Consider the following 18,491-nt stretch of genomic DNA (forward strand, 5'->3'; position numbering starts at 1 on the left):
GCCCCAGGTATTTGTAAAGGGCTGTCCTCCCCCAAATCCATCGTGGTTCTTCCCTCCTCCTGTCATGTCCACTTCCGTTAGACCTGAGTGTCTTGAGCTCTAAGTTTGCTTCTTAGAGCCTCCTTGGATCCTTCACATACTCTAGCTTCCCTGCAGTTATGCCCTTGGACTGCCGCCTGGTACATCTGGAAGCCAAGATCTGAAATTTTGCTCTGAGACCTCCAGGAATATTCGCTTCCTCTCCTTGGAGAGAAATGGCCCTCTTGAACTCTTCTGAGGGATGATCTCAGTGTCTTTTTAAAATTGGAGAGAAACATGGGTTTTAGCCTGAACTTGAGCCTGGCTCCTTGGCCAGACAACAGTCCCTTACTGAGAACCATGCTGAGTGATTCTGAAGAGTTTGATGGATTAGAGGGAGTATCTTCCTCATATCTACCTCTGCCACCAACCTGATGGCCCAAGAGGGGTTCTAGTCCCACCCCTCAAATTGAACTTGAGCATCAACAAAGACTATTCATATCTTGTGGGCCAGCTGGGAACAGTTTGGAAAATTCTAGTGATATTTTACTAAAGATTTGTGGATATCGAAAGGCCAATATGCCGAGAGAGAAATAAGAATGTCAATCACTCAACTTATAAATTGCAATTCTTGTGCATGACCTCAGGAACTCCTATCTTATCTGCACATAATTGGTTACCTCTAAGGGCCTGCAAATGACAGAAACCCAACTTGAAGTAGCTTAAGAAAAACAAATATACAGCTAGGGGCACTGGGGTGGTGTAGTTAGTTGACTGACTCTTAGTTTTAGCTCAGGTCATGATCTCAGGGTTGTGACGTCGGGCTCTGCATTCAGTGTGGAGTCTGCTGGAAACTCTCCCTTTCCTTCTGCCTCTCTCTAAAATAAATAAACGAATCTTTTTTTTTAAAGAAATATACTCCTAAATTTCTTTTTGTTTTTCTTAAGCTACTTCAAGTTGGGTTTCTGTCATTTGCAATCAGAATCCTAACGAAAGAATCTGGATGGAAGGCCAAAGTAGAAAAGCTCCTTTTCTTTGATAAGTTGATAGCACTGGTGGAGTAGTTGCATTAGATTCAGCATCAGGGCTCCTTGTTACTATATTCCACTCAGCATCCTCTCACTAGAAACCCCAACATTAGGAGAGGATTAAGTGCCTTATATGCTATGGATTGATGCCAAATGAGCAGGAGTCAACCAAGAGATCAAACTTCCCCGTGTCAACAGCTTTTATGCATTTATGCTCACACCTAGACTGCTTCAACTTTTTTTCCCTAGTTGTATCCCTCCAGTCATAGAACAGACTTACTTTGGAAAGTTCTGTGAGTCAAACCTGACATAAACTGTGGACTTAGCTAGATACATCAATTTTCAATATAAAACAGACCACAGTGCTTGGGATACCAGGGGAACATGAAGACTCACAGGCCAGTTGTCTCAGCAATTGTTTCTTAACTTAATTTGGGCATCATTCAATAAGAAAGGAGCACCAAACCAGACTTGACACAAAACAGAGGCCTGAAGATATAAATAACTCAAATAAAGCAAATTGAGACTACCATCTCATTAGTAATAGGAGAGAAAGTAAGATGAAGAGTAAGAAGAAAAGACCAGACTGTGAACTTTTGAAGGGAAATATTGTTTGTAAGTGAGAGACACCAAGTAAACTCGAGTTCAGTGAGATGCTCAGTGGAGGCAACATCGCAACAAACACACAAAACAGGAGCTATTTATTTATTTTGAAAGAATTATTTATTTTAGAGGGAAGGGTAGGGGCAGAGGGAGAGGGAGAGAGAGAGTCTTCAGCAGACTCCCCGCTGAGTGTGGAGTCCAATGTGGGACTTGATCTTCAACCCTGAGATCATGACCTGAGCTGAAGGCAGATTCTTTTTTTTTTTAAGGTTTTATTTATTTATTCATGAGACACAGAGAGAGAGAGAGAGAGAGAGAGAGAGAGAGAGAGAAGGGGGGGCAGAGACACAGGCAGAGGGAGAAGCAGGCTCCATGCAGGGAGCCCGATGTGGGACTTGATTCTGGGTCTCCAGGATCACACCCTGAGCTGAAGGCAGCGCTAAACCACTGAGCCACCAGAGCTGCCCTGAAGGCAGATTCTTAACTGGCTGAGCCACCTAGGCACCCCCAAACAGGAGCTCTGTAAAGAAAAAGTAATGGTGAGATGCTTGACAGATAGAAAATGCCACCTGAGTTCGATAAGAAAGCATAGACGGGAATCTAAGATGGTAAGTGGGGTTGCATTCTAGATCTTTCCCTGACTTATTGTAACCATGTGCATTGGTGATACATTTTTCATGAGTACTTCAATCCTAAAAAAAGTCTTTCACAGGAGGGTATCTCAAGAAATAGATGAGTCCTTTTCAGAGATTATAACTCTTATCCTGGACTAAGACTTTCATGCTGATTCCTTTGCGAACAACCGAAGCTCCAGAGAGCATGGGGTCACCCAGGGCGTGTGGCATTTTCCTATCTAGGCTCTCAGATAACTAACCAGAAGATTAATAAAGAGAATGTAGACACTTCTCTAGGGACCTCTGAAAACATACTTGGGCTTGGCTTCGTTTGTTTATTGCCGTGTATTCAACAAAAAATGTTAGCCAGTGTGCTTGCTCCAAGCATTTCAACATTAATCTTTGGCTCAACAGGCTGGTTTAAGAAACTGCTCCTCCAAGCTCTGTACACCTCTGGTAGTTGTGTGCCTGGGACACCAGAGGTGAAGACATGGTGAAGTGGTGAGTTACCTCCAGTCACTTCTCAGTAGCATTATTATTATTATTCTGGAAAGCAAATGAACAAACATTATTAGAGGTCTTTCATTTGGAGACTTTTAACTCATTCATCGAGTGCCTCTGTTGCATGAGGCACCATCCCAGGCACTCAGAATGCAAACCTGTGCCCAACAGAGGGGTCTATTTCCAGCCGGGTGACCTGAGTGTCATGATTTACTGGGTGGACTCCTGTCATAGCTACCTGGGGTCAGCAAAGAAAAGGTAAGTGACTTGAGAGTGTTTGGTTTGATTTGTTTTTAAATGTGTTAGTTTTACTTCCTAAGTGGACCTTGTGAGTCTTTCTCTCTCTCTCTTTTTTTTAATCAGAAGAAGGGACAGAGGAGGCTGTCAGGTGCAGAGCTTGATGTAGCCCGTGGAACTGGCCTTTCCGGCTTTCTCATCTACTGCTTGTGTGGCTCCCGGCAAGTGTCTTAACCTTCCTTTGCTTCACTTGCATGAGCTGCCTGCACAGCAAGGATGACCATAATGGGACCCACTTCCCAGGAAACGTCAGGAGGATTAACTGGGGTATGTCTGTGCCTAGCGGGTTAGCAAATACCATCATTGGCGAGCCAATCACCAAGCCACACTCATCTCTCACATTCCTGTGACTCTAAAACCATTAGTTTTCTCAGATGTAGAGACTATCCATTTCAGCTTCCATATAAAGCAGGTATTGTTAGCACAGAGAGGAGATGGGAATGATTCTCCTTAATTTCCTTAGTTTTCGATTTGCAATTCAATTCCCTTACTGCTACATGAAGTATTTAGCCACGGGCTCCCTTGCCCAAGGACCCAATATCTTTCTAGATGCAATGGATATGACATCATCACTTTCCCTCATCATAAGTTGGTACTAATGATAAGTGACCAGAGGGCATTACAATGTGTGGAGGTTGCTGTTTTTCTTTAACTGTAGGAAGACTTGACCAGAGCCTGCATTTTGACATTAAACCTGAGGAAATGAAGATTCAAAGATCGTTTCTCGAACTAGAATTTCTCGAACCAGATCACCATGCTTAGCCAGAGTTTCAAAGAGAAAGATAATAGGGATTTTTTTTTTTTAAATGAATTTTTCAACAACCTGGAGGTAGGAAAAAAGCCACAAACAATGTGGTGTGAAGCAGTGTGAATTAATTTTGGACAGCTTGCTCAGGATACAGCCTAGTGGTAGTAACTTTCTTCTCTGCTGTAATTAGGCAGAAAATAATCTTTTCTTTATTAACTTTCCTCCTGATCTCCTTTGAGGAAAGATTCCAAGGTCTGTTGTCACCTGATTGCAATGTCCCTAAGGTAACTCACTGGTATTCTCGAGTTTGATTACAGTAAATGGGACAAGTAAACCAATGCAAATGCAAGAGGGCAACCACTAGTTCTTCCCAAGCTACCGGCAGATCTTATAAGGTGTATGAGTTCAGAACCAGACTGTGGTGGTGCTTCTTTTCAATCCAATCTGTAAAGCACCATGATCTGATTGTTATCTAGAACTCCAGTGGACCTGCCATATTCCTTAAATAGCACCTGGGTGGCTCAATTTGGCTTCTGACTCTTGGTTTTGGCTCAGGTCATGATCTAATGGGTGGTGAGACAGAGCCCCTGCATTGGGCTCCCCGCTCAGCAGGAGGTCTGTTTGGGATTCTTTTCCTGTGCCCCCCCCCCCACCTCTGAATGGCAGCCATGGCTGAATGTTGTGGAAATAATGTATTGCATCTTCTAGAATATGATGTCTACCAATTAATGTTACTCCAGTGGGACAGTTCAGGATTTGGGAAACTTCTGCAAGTTTACACAGTGAAGCACGAAGGGAAGAGACTCTGGGAAGAAGAAATGAAATTAACTAAATAAATCCTAATTTGGAAGGGAGAAAACTGACAAATGGGAGAAAAATGCAAATGTCAGAGGCAAATACTTTCCTCTTACGTCTATGTCTTCTCATAATATTTTAGGACCCAGATTATATATGGGCAGCTAGAGCTGAAAGATGAGTAAGAAAAATATCTTGAATCCTACTGGAATATCATGTTCTACATTATTTTATTTTTTTCCATTCTTGGAGAAATAAACAAAAAATACGCTGTGAACTAATTGCCACACAAGAAAATATACTGATACATGGAAGAAGAAAGTGTACAATCATGTTCATTCTGAACTACCTGCTCTTCCTCACTCCTCCCTAGGTAACTCCTAATTTTTCAGGGGAGAACCCTTTTTTGGGTGCCGGGGAGACTGCCTGTAATCCTTAGCACCAATTTCCTGACTGGTGAGTAGCATTAGTCATGCATCCTCCTCATGCCCATAAATGGAGGGCAAGCCCACACTGATGCTATCAGACGAATTTAAACAAGGCATGTTCTGAGAGAACCCTCAGAGCCAGACTGACAACACTCCTGCAGCAAATTCATCTTCGACAGAAGCATGGGTTTTGTTTCATCTTATGCCTGGGTGCACACTGCTAACAGATGTGTAGACCAACATTCAGGCTGTGAATCCATAGGGTGTGGAGACCTCCTACGGTCACGTTCAGCTGGGGCATCACTCGATGTGGGGAAGTGGAGGTTCATACACTCAGTGTTAAGAAGAGAATCTATTTCTTTTGATGAATAGTCTCCTCTTCATCTTCGATTAGAGCAAGCAGACATTCCTTCCTGCCTTGCTGCCTTCCTTTAGCGTTCAAACATCTGGGTGCCTACATAAAGGTCAGACATTGGGCTTCTGGCAGAGCAACCTTCTTAAGAGGAGTTAGGACCATTTTCTCCATCCCGCTGAGCAACACATAATCTCAGCCTATTTTAAAGCAGGGTTTATGAGAAGAGAATCAGCATTACCTCTGACTGCCTCACCCCACTGTTACTTTTGCCATTGTTAGGTAGTATGATGTGGTGGAAGGAGCAGTCATTGGAAATCATGGGCTTAAATTCTACCACCAAGTAGCTGTGTGACAGTGGGCAGTTTACTTAGCCTCTCTGGGTCTCGCTTTCTGCTTTTGGAAAAATGAGTGGGAGGGACTTAAGATTCCTTCCATCTCTAAAATTCTTTTATTCTATATGGCAACACATTCTGCAAAGTTTGCTCTGTGACCAGAATTAGTCTGTGATTTCCCAGCTCAAGTTTTTCTTTGCCCTCTTGGACTGTTGAACCAAATATGAATGAGAAGCAACAACATTTTGTCACAAGCAACAAATTGTCCTTCTACAGAACGACCTTTGGAGGTCAGGCCGCCCATTGCAATATCTAAATCCAAAGGCAATGGTATGACCAACTCGCGAGCTGGCAAGCTGCCACGCCAAAGGATGGAAATGGTCGTAGGCAGCCAAGATTCTTGGCCGGTACATTTTTAATAAATGTAGAAAATAAGAGCAGCATTTTCCACTCGGATTGCTTAATTTGGTGCCCATACCATTGGAATGTTTGCTGTTAGGATAGAGATGATGTGATAGATCACTGAGTGCGGGATGGATTAAATTTCACAAACGAGAAGTAGGTTATGGAGTCATCAGTAAGGCATTTTCTGGCAGGAGGTGGTCTGAGTCATTACAGCAAAATCTCCACCCCCTTTCGGCCCTTTGTGAGAGTTTTCCCTGAAACCTAAGCTCTGCTGGATTTATTGTGGTGCTGTGAATGGATGAAGGCAGATTGGTGTGAGTGCTCTGTGGTCGAGTATGTCTTATTAATACTTCCCCCAAGATGGTTCGGTGTGTCTTATTACTTTTCCAAGAAAAAAGCCTCCACAGCAAACGGTCTTTGGTTAATTTGGAGGCGAATCTTTGAGGGGCACGCGTTTTAACAACATAAATTACGGTGAGTGTTTATGGCAAGATGATGAACCTCATAGTTGGTAGCTATGGCAAGAGGATGGACCTCATAGTTGGTAGCTATGACAAGAGGATAGACCTCATAGTTGGTAGCTATGGCAAGAGGATGGACCTCATAGTTGGTAGCTATGACAAGAGGATAGACCTCATAGTTGGTAGCTATGGCAAGAGGATGGACCTCATAGTTGGTAGTTATGGCAAGAGGATGGACCTCATAGTTGGTAGCTATGGTAAGAGGATGAATCTCATAGTTGGTAGCTATGGCAAGAGGAGGGACTTCATAGTTGGTAGCTATGGCAAGAGGATGGGCCTCATAGTTGGCAGCTAACGGGGCCCAGTGCACTAACTCATCCAGTTCTGGAGCTCCCTGCCTCCGTCTCTGCTTGCAATATGGCAACAAGGACAGTTGACTGGCCAGGGTATTATCAGTGCTTGGAGATCCCTGAATACAATACTCTGTGGCGGTAAGCTGTAATTAGCTGCGTGGGTGGAAATTAGTGTTCTCCAAGTATGCTCTGTGAAAGCAGCCTCACGGAGCTTGTGCTTCCCACCACCACCTGAGGCCACCCTGGTCCTCTGCCATAGCTCCAGGTCACTGCTTCTCTAGGGCTGCTGGTTTGAGGCTGCAGGTTCCCAAAGGAAAATCACCCGGTATGGAGTCTGAAACCAGGCAGCTTTTTATAGTTAAAACTGGGCCGCACAGTTCCATTACAGAGGAGTCGGGCATTGACCAGGCATGACTGTCACTTGCTGGCTTTTCTTTTGCAAGTGTAAATGATCTCAAGTGTCAGAACTACAGTTGGAATTGTACCTCCATCTTAAAATAACACACCAAAACTTTTGAATCGGTTCCTGGAGTCATGCTAGGTCCTCCATTTTGGACAGGATGGTGCGGTACTGGGAACCCGGTGGTTTCCATCGCAGCCACCTTTTGTACAGTGGACCCCCTCCGCCTCCCCTTCCTCCTCCTCCTCGGGACTTCAGGATGCCTGTCACTTGTCCAGTCTGAATTCTTACTTGATTAGTAGATTTGCTTTTGGAGGCCGATCGCCTCCTACACCATCAATTCTGCCTCCTTGGAGGACGGCCCCCGCCTCCGGGCTCTCCACGAGTTTGTGGCGCCCGCACTCCGCAGTTACCTTTCAAAGCAGGTGACCTGGTACCCAGTAAAAGACGGGACCCTAGACCCCCCCCTTGTCGCGGGGTTCCCCCCCCCGCCCCCGGCCCCACCCCGGCGGCAACTCCCCTCCCCCCCGCCCTCACCCCCACCCCCACCCCCACCGCTCGGGATGAGGTCATACCCGCCCCCGGTGCGGCGCGCAGGCCGGCCCAGAGACAATGCGGCCCCGGGGTCGCGATTAGGCGTCCCCCTCCCGCGGCCCCCCGCGGCCCCCGCACCCCCCCAGCACCTCCCTGCAGCCTTCCGCACCTCCCACAACTCTCTGCACCTCCCCGCAGCCGTCGTAGCCCCCTGCACCTCCCGCGGTCCCCCGCACCCCCCTGCACCTCCGGCAGCCTCGCAAGCTCCCGCAGCTCCCCCGCACCGCCCGCAGCCCCCCGGCAGCCCGGCCGCGGGGAAGCGCAGGCGGGTGGGCCAGAAGCCACAAAGCCGATCAGCCGAGCGCGCTCCGCAGGCCGGCTGGGCCCGGGGGCCGGCCCGGGGGCGCTCCCGCCCCGCCCCCGCCCCCGCCCCGGGGGGAGGGGGAGAGGGAGGGGAGGGGGAGGGGAGGAGGAGGGGCGGCGAGGGGGAGGGGAGGGGGGGAGGGGGAGGGGCGGGGCGGGAGCGAGGGCGGCGCCTGCGTGCTCCCGGGCCGCGCGCCCCGCCTCCCCGGCCCCGCGCGGCGCTCGCGGCTCTCCTCCGCGGCAGCGGCGCCGCCTGCACTCGGCCCGGCGGCGGGCTCCCTCCCAGGGCGGCCGGGCGCTCCCGCAGCGGGGACGACGCTTCCCCCGCCCTCGCAGCCTCCGCCGCGTCTCCCGCGCTCGGCCGGTGCCGCCGCTTTGTGCGGGGCCATGGTGTAGCGCCGGCCGCCGGAGGAGGAGCCGCGCGCCGCCCGCCGCCCGCCGCCCGCCGCCCGCCGCCCGCCAGCCACGTCCCCGCCCCCGGAGCACAGGCCCCGGCTCCGCGCCCCCCGCGCCCCGGCCGCCGGCACCATGAGGTGAGGGCTCGCGCGCGCGGGGGCGGCGGGCCATTGTGCGGCGGGCGCCGCGACCCCGCGCAGGCCCCCAGCCCGGCGGGCGCCGCCCGGCCTCGCCGCTCCCGTCCCTTTGTCCCTCGGGCCTCGCTCCGCACCGGCGTCCCCGAGGCCCTGCTCGGCCGGCCCCCTGCCCCCGCCCGCCCCGCGCCCCGCACCCCGCGCCCGCCCGGCCGGCCCCGAGCGGGGATGGGGATGGGGATGGGGCTGGGGCTGGGAGGGGCTGGGGAGGGGCTGGGGAGGGGGCTGGGGAGGGGGCGCGGGCCCGGCGTGCGCGTTGCCGGGAGACGGGTATTGTTCCGGGCGGAGGTGAGGAGTCGTGAGCCTTCCTCCCGGCGGGAGCCGAGGGGCGGGGGGCGGGGGGCGGCGGAAAACTTTGCGCGCCCGGCGGGTGCGGGGAGCGCGGGAGGGGCCCGGGCGGGGCGGGGGCCGCGGGGCGCTGCGGCGGCGGCTCCCCTCGGCGGCCCGGGGCGGGGGGCTGCGGGGGACCGCCCGCTCCTGGGGGGCTGCGCGCCGCCCGCCGCGCCCGGGGCCGCGACCTGGGGAGCCGGCCGGCCCGCCCGCCCGCCTGGGGGTCCCGCGGGGCCTGCTCGGGCCGCGAGGGGGGCTCCCGGGGCGCGGCGGCCCAGCCCTTTTGTGCTCGGCGCGACGGGCCAGCGGCGCAGAGACCCTCCAGATTCCCGTCGCCGTGGGAGAAAATGTCATGTCATTGGGATTCTCGCTCCGTTTGAGTAGTTTCCGTCTTAAACGCTAGTTTTCTTTCTTTTTTTTTATTCCTCCTCCCAAGGTTGAACACTTTCCCATTTTTGTGTTTAAGATGTATTTTTGAGTGATCTCGCTCGGCTTTCCGCTTCAGCTGCTGGGAATTTGAATGAGCTTTTCTCTGATTCCGAGTTAGGAAGCCTGATTTTTCTTGGCCTTAAAAATACGGATTTCTGAGTGACCCCTTTTCCTTAGTCATGCCACACAACTTATTTTCAAATGTGATGGGTCCGTTTAAAATGTAATTATGACCTGCACACCCGGAAACATCATGTCTGTGAAATTCGGCTGGAAAAACTTGAACCTTGGGTTGGAGTATATAGTTCTTTATCCGGGTACTGACGTCCTTGGAAACGCAGGAACTGTAATAAAACATAGGTAACGATATAGTTTCTAATACCAGGGAGTGTTCATTTCTGCTTGAAACACTCAATGCTGAAAGGAGTCTTGCAGGCCAGAGGTTACAAGTCCTCCCCCCTCCCTCCGATTTTGGGGTAAATTTATGTCAACATTGAGAAATGTAAAACAGCAAAAACTGGGGTATTTTAAAATAAAATCATCATAAAGCTTTCTGATTCAGAGGTTATGTACTAAAAAAAAAAAAAAAGTTTTGGGTATTTGATGAAGTTTGATCACTATCATGTATAGTTGCCAGTCTGTCACAGGTAAATTATTCTTCACTTTAAAAGTTCCTTTTCTAATGCAGAGTAATTTGTAATTTCTAAGCTCCTGCTCTGTGCCTTACTAAATTTGGAGAAGGAAGTTTGCACTGATGCTTTCCAGTAGCATAAAAACAGAACATGGTGCACAGGTCTGAAAGGTTTGTTCGGGTAGTCCACAGCAATTCTTTGTAGGCTAATTTTGAATAATTTAAGAGCACAAAAGAGGATCAGCTTTTCACTTGGTAGGGATTGGATTATTTGCCAGGTGGTTGGTGCAGCTCATGTGTACGCATTTCCTTAGATCCCTGTAAAAGTAGGCTGCTTTGGTATGGAAGTAAAAGGTTCTTGTGCTGGTTGCAGAAAGCTTTGGGATATTTCGGTGTTAAGAAAGGGCTTTTCAGGGTTGCATTCATACTGGACTTCATCTCAATGATGCTTTTAAGTACTGAACGACATAAGTGTTACCGTATCGAGTCTTTAAATTATATTAAGGAGTAGTTCTGATGGTTTAAAGTCCATCCAGAAATAGGAATGCATGGGCAGGAATTTCCATTAAGTTGGTCAGAATTCCAAAGAGAGGATATGATGAATATGTTGCCATTTAAATATTTGTGATAAGATCTCTCAGATGACTTCAATTTCAGGAATAGTAGGCTCCCTGGGTGTAATATTCCTAGGCAGAATGGAACTGGATAATGCTTTACATTCCTGAGACAGTCTTAAAGGCATTCTATACATGTAAAAAGCTGTATATGGAATTACTGGCTAATACTTAGTCTAAGGAAGATTCTTTAACAAATGTCTTCTTGTATAAGACAGGGAAAAGGTGGAGGCCCAAAAAGCTGGTAGTTTTGTTAGCTTAACATCTAGCTCCTTGGGTCTACTATTTTTCATTTATGTAATGTTGCAAAAAATGTTGCAAAATGATGATTTGTGTTTGAGGTAGGTATGTATATATGTAATATTAACAGAGTGTAGGCCTTTTTTAAAAGATTGCTTTTTTAAAATGATTGCTTTTTTATTAACTAGCTGGTTACTCAAGAGCTTTCTTTTCTTTTTTTTTTTAAATTTTTATTTATTTATGATAGACACAGAGAGAGAGAGAGAGAGAGAGGCAGAGACACAGGCAGAGGGAGAAGCAGGCTCCATGCACCGGGAGCCCGACGTGGGATTCGATCCCGGGTCTCCAGGATCGCGCCCTGGGCCAAAGGCAGGCGCCAAACCGCTGCACCACCCAGGGATCCCAAGAGTTTTCTTTTTAAAGATTTATTTATTAATTTTATTTAGAGAGCAAGCACATGGGTGGGGAGGGGGGGTCAGAAGGAGAGAATGTCAAGCGGGCCCCTACTGAACACAGCCCAGTGCAGGGCTGATCCCATGACCCTGACATCATGACCTGAGCCAAAATCAACAGTCGCATGCTTAATGGACTGAGCCACCCAGGGGCCTCAAGATCCTTTTTTATGGAAGAAGGAGCTTATCTGATGTAACACAGTTGCACATAGGCTAGTCGGTAAGAAGAGCCTGGAAGTTTTTGGATTGACATTCTTGGGTCCTGCTGTGCTTCCACTATTCTGTGACTTTTGCATGTTAAAAAGGAAGGGCACCTGTAAGGTTGTGAGGCTTCATGGAAGCCACTTACTAGCTGGATAACCTGGACCTAATTACATGATTTCACTGATCCACACTTTAAAATATGTAAAAATGGGGAGACTTATTGCCTGGGTGGTAGTGAGGGTCAAATGGCAGTGGAAGAGAAGATGCTTTGTATGCTTTATGGCAGCGTACAATTATGTTCCTCTTGTTTTCAGGGCTTAGCTCTTAGACTAGTTCTATAAAACTTTTGGGTAGTTTGCTTTACCTTTCTAGGTCTTTTCTAGTTCACAGATGTCAAGTGGGTTACATTTTGCTTATCTACTCCCCCTGATAGTGGCTCCCTTGTTGATAGGGACATAAATGCAATCCTGGACTTGGCGGGAGAGAGTGCATGATGTTCTTTCTCATCATCAGGGTTTGATTGGGACATGTGTGGTCCCACACAGTGGCAGCGGGAGTGTTTCCTGAAATGCTCCTTATTTGATCACCTAATCTGGCCCTGCTGTCTTTTATTTCGTAAGTGAGGAAACTGATCTTTTACATATCTTCCCGTGTGGAGTGTTTGAGATACTTGTTATGATTTTGTTGCCTTCCTTTATGGTAACGATAAGCTTATATACACATTTTAGAGTGTGGTAGGATCAGGGCTCAGAATATTCAGGATTTGCTCATTAATTAAGCAGACTGGTAAAAACAGAGATATTGTTTTGTCACAGGATTGTGATGTTGTCAAGTGTCAAGTGAGATACCTATGAAAGGATGCAAATACTAGTGTCTGTTCTCACTGGTCTTCATTTATACTGTGGTTTTTGGATGTGTGACTTTCCCACAGAGGTTTATTTTAGGGGCAGGAGCCAAATTTGCATTTTTGGTGGAATGCCAGTGCTTTGTATTTAGGCATCAGTTTGTGTTTTAGGTGTTTAGTAAGTGAATCAATCTTGAGTAACAGTTTGGATTAATGGAGAAAATTTACTGAAGTTTGTATGGTATTCAAGGTTTTGGATACCTAGCTAGCCCGGTTGGAATAAGCATAATAAGTAGGCAGACCCCATTTGGCTGGTATGGAAGAAAGGACATCCCAGACTGATGGTTTGGGTTGTTTACCCTACAGCCAGCTTAAATCTAGGGTGATTGTGTAACTTGTAAAACATGCAGTCTTTATCATGGATGTAACAAGGATTTGGGGAAAATGTGATTTCAATTTTTATGTGATTGTGAGGGAGAAAGAGAAGTAAACTCTTTCTGTGTCACTTAAATCCACTCTCCCTCCCAATTGATGGATGGGATTGGGTGTAAATAAAAGTTAAAGGAGAGTCTGAGGGCAGCCCCGGTGGCACAGCGGTTTAGGATTTAGTGCTGCAGGGTGTGATCCTGGAGACCTGGGATCGAGTCCCACGTCGGGCTCCTTGCATGGAGCCTGCTTCTCCCTCTGCCTGAGTCTCTGCCTCTCTCTTTCTCTTTCTCTGTGTGTGTCTCTCATGAATAAATAAATAAAATCTTAAAAAAAAAAAAAAACCTTTAAAAAAAGAAAGTTGGGCTGTCCCTCAGTAGGTGGTTCCCTAAGTAAAGTCTTAGGAAGCTTTCTGGAGTAGAAAGCAAGGGAATTCTTTGTCAGCCTCCTGGGATATGTCCCAGATTTATCTACCTCCCAGCCAATCCCCTGTGTTCCCATATACTCTGTATATTTTTTTGTTTTTGCATTTATTACATTGTTTTATAAATATCTGGATCTCTCTGTCCCTTTTCCTGTAAGCTCCTTGAGGGCAGGGGTGGCATTTTTATATTTATGGTATTGTAAAATATTTAGCAAATAGTGGATGCTCTTGGCTTTGGCCAGGGTATCCTTTTCCAGAATCTGTGTGCTGACAGTGACAACCACCATTTTTGGAGCACCTGTAACATTCTTTAGGTTGTACTGGGTTCAGACCCATAGTATTTGTTACTTTGATTCAAACAGAAGCCAGCATCTGGGCCACAGGGAATTACATGTAGTAGAGTTTGTCTCTTATTCAGACACAAAGCTCAGAAATGGCCAAAAAGAGTGTGAGACTGGTTTGTCTGACTCCAAAGCCCTTTGGAGGATACCATGATCATGCACTGTCTCATTACATTCTGAGTTAGAAGGGTCATCATTCCGTTTTTCAGTCTTTCTGATCATGGGACTTGTAAATATTTTTGAGCACAAAGCTTTTGTGTGTCTATTGGGTTAGCTTATTTCTACTCCGCTTAGTGCATCCTTTACATTCTTACCAGTGCTTAAAATAATACCAATAATGGGGTAGTTTCTGATACTCATGAAGATGTCTTTCTTAGCTCAGGCTGCTATAACAAAAAATACCATAGACTGGGTGGTTCAAACCACAAAAACTTATTTTTCTCAAAGTTCTGGATGTTGAGTGTCTGAGACCATGGTGCCCGTGTGGTGTGGCTGGGTTCTGGTAGGGCTCTCGCTGTCCATAGGCAAACTGCCTTCTTGCAGTGTTGTCATGTGGCAGAGACACAGGGACAGCGATCCCTTTTCTTCTTCCTATAAAGTCTTATAAAATCCAGTCCTGTGGATTTAGAGCCCCACCCTTATGACCTCTTTTAATCCTGACTACCTCTTTAAAGTCCAGTCTCCAAATGTAGTTACATCATGGATTAGGACTTCAGCCTATGAATTTTGGGGGGCACAGTTCAGTCCACAGCAGAAGGTACCCAGATTTTTTTTGTCATTGGTAGAACTTTGATGGAAAAGCTACCCTTACATCCCTGGGTGGCGCAGCGGTTTGGCGCCTGCCTTTGGCCCAGGGCGCGATCCTGGAGACCCGGGATCGAATCCCACGTCGGGCTCCCGGTGCATGGAGCCTGCTTCTCCCTCTGCCTGTGTCTCTGTGCCTCTCTCTCTCTCTGTGACTATCATAAATAAATAAAAATTAAAAAAAAAAAAAAAAAAAAAAAAAGAAAAGCTACCCTTACATTTAGGCAGTTTACAGACAGGTTTTCAATAACTTTATGTGTGAATGTTATTTGCTAAAGAACATAAATGAGGGAGCTGATTTATGCAAGAGATCTAATATTTTTTAGAAATTTCTGTACATGGGAAGTTTCTGTTTTATAATGATTGTAATAAATTTAGTTAACAGGTAGCTTTTCCAAAGAATCATTCTGGTGTGAAGCAGTGTGCTGCATGTATTGGAGTGTACAGGTTGCCTGGCAGAGGGTGAAGTGGACAGGCTTTCAAGTCAGCCTGAGTTTGGGTTCTGTTTTGACGTGTGCCAATTCGTTGATTTTTGAGTAGGTTATAGTTTGAGATTTGAATTTCTTCTGTAAAATGGAGATACTTTTTGCATTATAGAATTGTTGGGAAAATTAAATTAGAAATTCTGTAAAACCCTGGCGCTGTCTTCGGCACATAAAATGGACTTGAGAGGAGTAAATCCCCCACTTCTTTTCAGTTTGTGTTAACCATGTGAAGAACCGTGTGGAGTGGTACAGCTGTGTTGGAACACAGCCTGGCAGTTCCTTAGAAAGTTAAACACAGAGTCACTGTTGACCCAGCGGCTACGCCCCCAGGTACAGACCCCCAGAGAAACGAAAGCGTGTGTCCACGTAGAATCTCGTACCCAGATGTCCATGGCAGCATTACCCGTAATAGTCACAGAGTGGAGACAGCCCAGATGTTCTCGGACCACTGATGGCGCAGCAGAGTGTGGTGTACCCACCCAGCGGAGCAGCATCTGACTGTCAGGAGGAGCAGCCCTGACACATGGCGGGGATGGAGAGAAGGTGCGAGTGGAGGAAGCCAGACACCCAGGGCCACAAGTGCAGGGCTCCTGTGGTAGGAACTGTCCAGCAGAGGCACGTCTTGTAGAGGCTGTGAGCAGATGAACGGTTGCCAGGGCCTGAGCGGGAGACTGAAGGAGGAGTGGGAAGTGGCTGCTTTTGTGGGTAGGCACGGGGTTTCTTTCTGCGGGGATGAAAATGTTCTGGAATTAAACGGTGGTGACGGTTGCACAGCCCACTGTACTTGATCCTTTTAAATGGTGAATTTTGTGGTATGTGAGTTATATCTCAACCCTACTCTTTCATCCCTGTGTTATTATTTTCACTTATTCACTAGAATAGATGATACCATTCGCTTTACCAGGTTTCTGACATTGGTACAACTTTGGACGAATCTGTAAATGGACATCTTCCTATTTCTGAAGAAGAGAGATTGAAGGCCGAACCCCCCGGGCTTTTCTCTGTGGGCAGCCGGGTAGGTGGGAGTGCTGAAGGGGACGCCTTGCCGGGGTGTTCCTGGGGGCCTGAGTGCCGTCGGAACCCTCTTTTTGGTAGCCCTGCCAGCGGTGCGGATGGCTGAGGTCACGGACAGTACATGAAGCCAGTCCCAGAGAATCTGAAGAAGACCGTGTAGTCTGCTGGTGAGGTTTCTTGGGTATGTCTATATTACCCTCAAACACCCAAGGAAGTTTTGTCTTTGGGGCATGAGGACTTTTCCAGGGGTGAAGGCCTTTTAGAACTTTTGGTCTTGGTAACTGGTGCATCTCATGGCATGAATTCCAGAAGTGGTGTCACTGTGTGCGTGAGGCCCTTGATCTTCTGTCCTCCGTGGATTCTATGTTATCTGTGTTACCTTGGTAGGGAAGAAGGTTCTAGAGAACCCCAGAGCATAAGTGGAATAAGATGAATAGCTCTTATTCCAGGTCATCTTATTCCTCTTATTCTTAGGTCAAATCCCCAAGGAGTCCTGGTTGCAGTGGAGGGCTCTTCTGTGGTTTCAGGATGATTCTACCTTGGTTATATTTGTGTCTGCTTCATTCTGCAATCCCCTCCTCTCTCAGACTCCTGTCTCACCTTAGACTAGCGTCACAAGCAAATTGTAACGTTCAGTTTTTTTTTTTTTTTGTAACGTTCAGTTTTTAACAAGATAAGATTCATGAATCAGAAGTTTTAATTTAAAACTTTGGGTTATTTTTATTATTTTGTAATCTCTTTAATCTTTGTGTTTATAGTGTTTTGAGAAAATGAACCAATTACTATTGCCCAAATAAATATCTGGTCAGTGTTGTATTTTGTTTTAGTGATGTTTTCTCTTTCATTAGAAACTTCCAGTACAGGTTTTACATAGATTTTAGAAGGTATGGAAGGAGGTTACTAACTCAGACCCAGATCATCTAGAATTTTGCTCTTTTGATTTGTAGCTTTCTAGACTTTTTCTAATGCAGAGCATTACACAGCCCTAAATGTGTATGTGCATGTACATGTATGTTTTAAATACAAGTGAGATCATACTGTTTATAAGTGAAATTATACTACATTATATGATTTGTAATTGGTGCCTTTCTACTTAATTCTTGTCACTAAATACAGAGCATTTTCATGATGCTTCAGATGGCCTTAATCTACTTAATTTATCTCTTAGGGGATGGACTTTTAGATTTTTTTCTATTATTTTTGCTAGTGCTATGAACACCTTTGAATATATGTCTTTGTGCACATGTTTGATATTTTGTATCTGCACATCTGCTTATATTTTAGGATAAATTCCTAGTAGTAGAATCAGTAGTAGTCATTTTTTTCCTTCTTTTTCTTTTGTTAGCAGGTCCTGTGAGGTTGATCTCTGCTGCTTCTCCCTGACTCTACTCTCCACGTGAACATTTGTGTATTGTTATTTATTTTTAAAAGATTTTATTTCTAAGTGATCTCTCTACATGGGGTTTGAACTTCCAATCCCAGGATCCAGTCACACGCTGCTCAGACTGAGCCAACCAGGCACCCCTTGCATCTCCTCGTTTCCCTTCTTGCTCCCCCTTCTCTGTGCAGTTAGAATGATCTTAAAAGCGGCCCTTGGCTGTTGTTACTCCCTGCTAAAGGCATCTTAGACTCTTTGAATAAAACCTGAATTATTAAGATCCTGATCTGACTGTGTTCATAGTTCCCAGCACAGGCTCTGTGAGTACACAAGAAATATTTGAGTGAATAACAAATGAAATTAGTTTACCAGACCAAAGGGAATATTATTAGTTTTTGATACCCATTACCAAATGAGCAACAGTAAATGAGAGTGCAGGTTTTCTGACATGCTGGCCAAGTTAGGGCATTATCGATATTTTTGGTCTTTGCCAATCTGGTAGGCAGACGGTGTTATCTCAATGTTTTATTTTTTAAATTTCTTTTAAGTCATCTCTGCACCCAGTACAGGGCTTGAACTCATGACCCCGAGACCAAGAGTTGCCTGCTCTGCTGTCTGAGCCAGCCAGGCACCCCTCAGTGTTTTGATTTGTATTTCTTTACCAGGAGAGTTGGATGTTTCTTCGTGTGATTATTGGACAGCTCTGATTTCGTGGGGATTGTCTGCTGCTGCGATTTGTCTGTTTTCCCAGCAGGATGTTAAGTCTTTCTTGCGGCGGTTTATTATCTCCCTAACAGGTAGCCCCACATCATGCAGTTCAGTTACCTACTAGAATATTTCGAGCTGGCCACGCACTTCTGCTGTTGGTGTCCCCAGACTCACTTGTGCGTTCTCAGCCCTGGGCTGGGTTCACCTGGTGTGTCTGTCTCTCACTTGGAAGTGGCGGTCTTGGTGCATAGGCTCTCATGAGACCTCAGCCTGTGACCTGTTCTCATGTCTCCTGGGCCGGAGCCAGGCACCCGGTCAAGACCAGAGTCTGTGTGGGAGGAG

At 46.8% G+C, this 18,491-nt stretch overlaps 1 protein-coding gene and 1 long non-coding RNA gene across 19 annotated transcripts in view; one reads left to right on the plus strand and one right to left on the minus strand.

Annotated features, from left to right (window-relative positions):
- Positions 1–1,823: 1,823 nt before the first annotated feature.
- LOC125755435 (uncharacterized) lies at positions 1,824–7,810 on the minus strand. Its single transcript, XR_007411997.1, has 3 exons — positions 7,630–7,810; positions 2,579–2,809; positions 1,824–2,169 (listed from the first exon to the last, which is right to left on the minus strand). It is a non-coding gene; the product is annotated as an uncharacterized LOC125755435 (long non-coding RNA).
- Positions 2,739–18,491, plus strand: part of ENAH (ENAH actin regulator) — a 145,285-nt gene continuing 129,532 nt past the window's right edge. For 2 of the 18 annotated variants that reach the window (XM_025430685.3, XM_035718539.2), the window contains exon 1: positions 2,846–3,022. In XM_025430685.3, the coding sequence (XP_025286470.1) occupies positions 2,889–3,022 (134 nt within the window). In that variant the 5' untranslated portion in view covers positions 2,846–2,888. Of the gene's footprint in view, positions 2,765–2,829; positions 3,023–6,892; positions 7,077–8,479; positions 8,769–9,488; positions 9,945–18,491 lie in introns of those variants that run through there. The other 16 variants (XM_035718538.2, XM_025430693.3, XM_025430694.3 and 13 more) reach the window with 14 other exon arrangements.

This window comes from Canis lupus, chromosome 7 (assembly GCF_003254725.2).
Source record: "Canis lupus dingo isolate Sandy chromosome 7, ASM325472v2, whole genome shotgun sequence".
NCBI classification, from domain to species: Eukaryota; Metazoa; Chordata; class Mammalia; order Carnivora; family Canidae; genus Canis; species Canis lupus.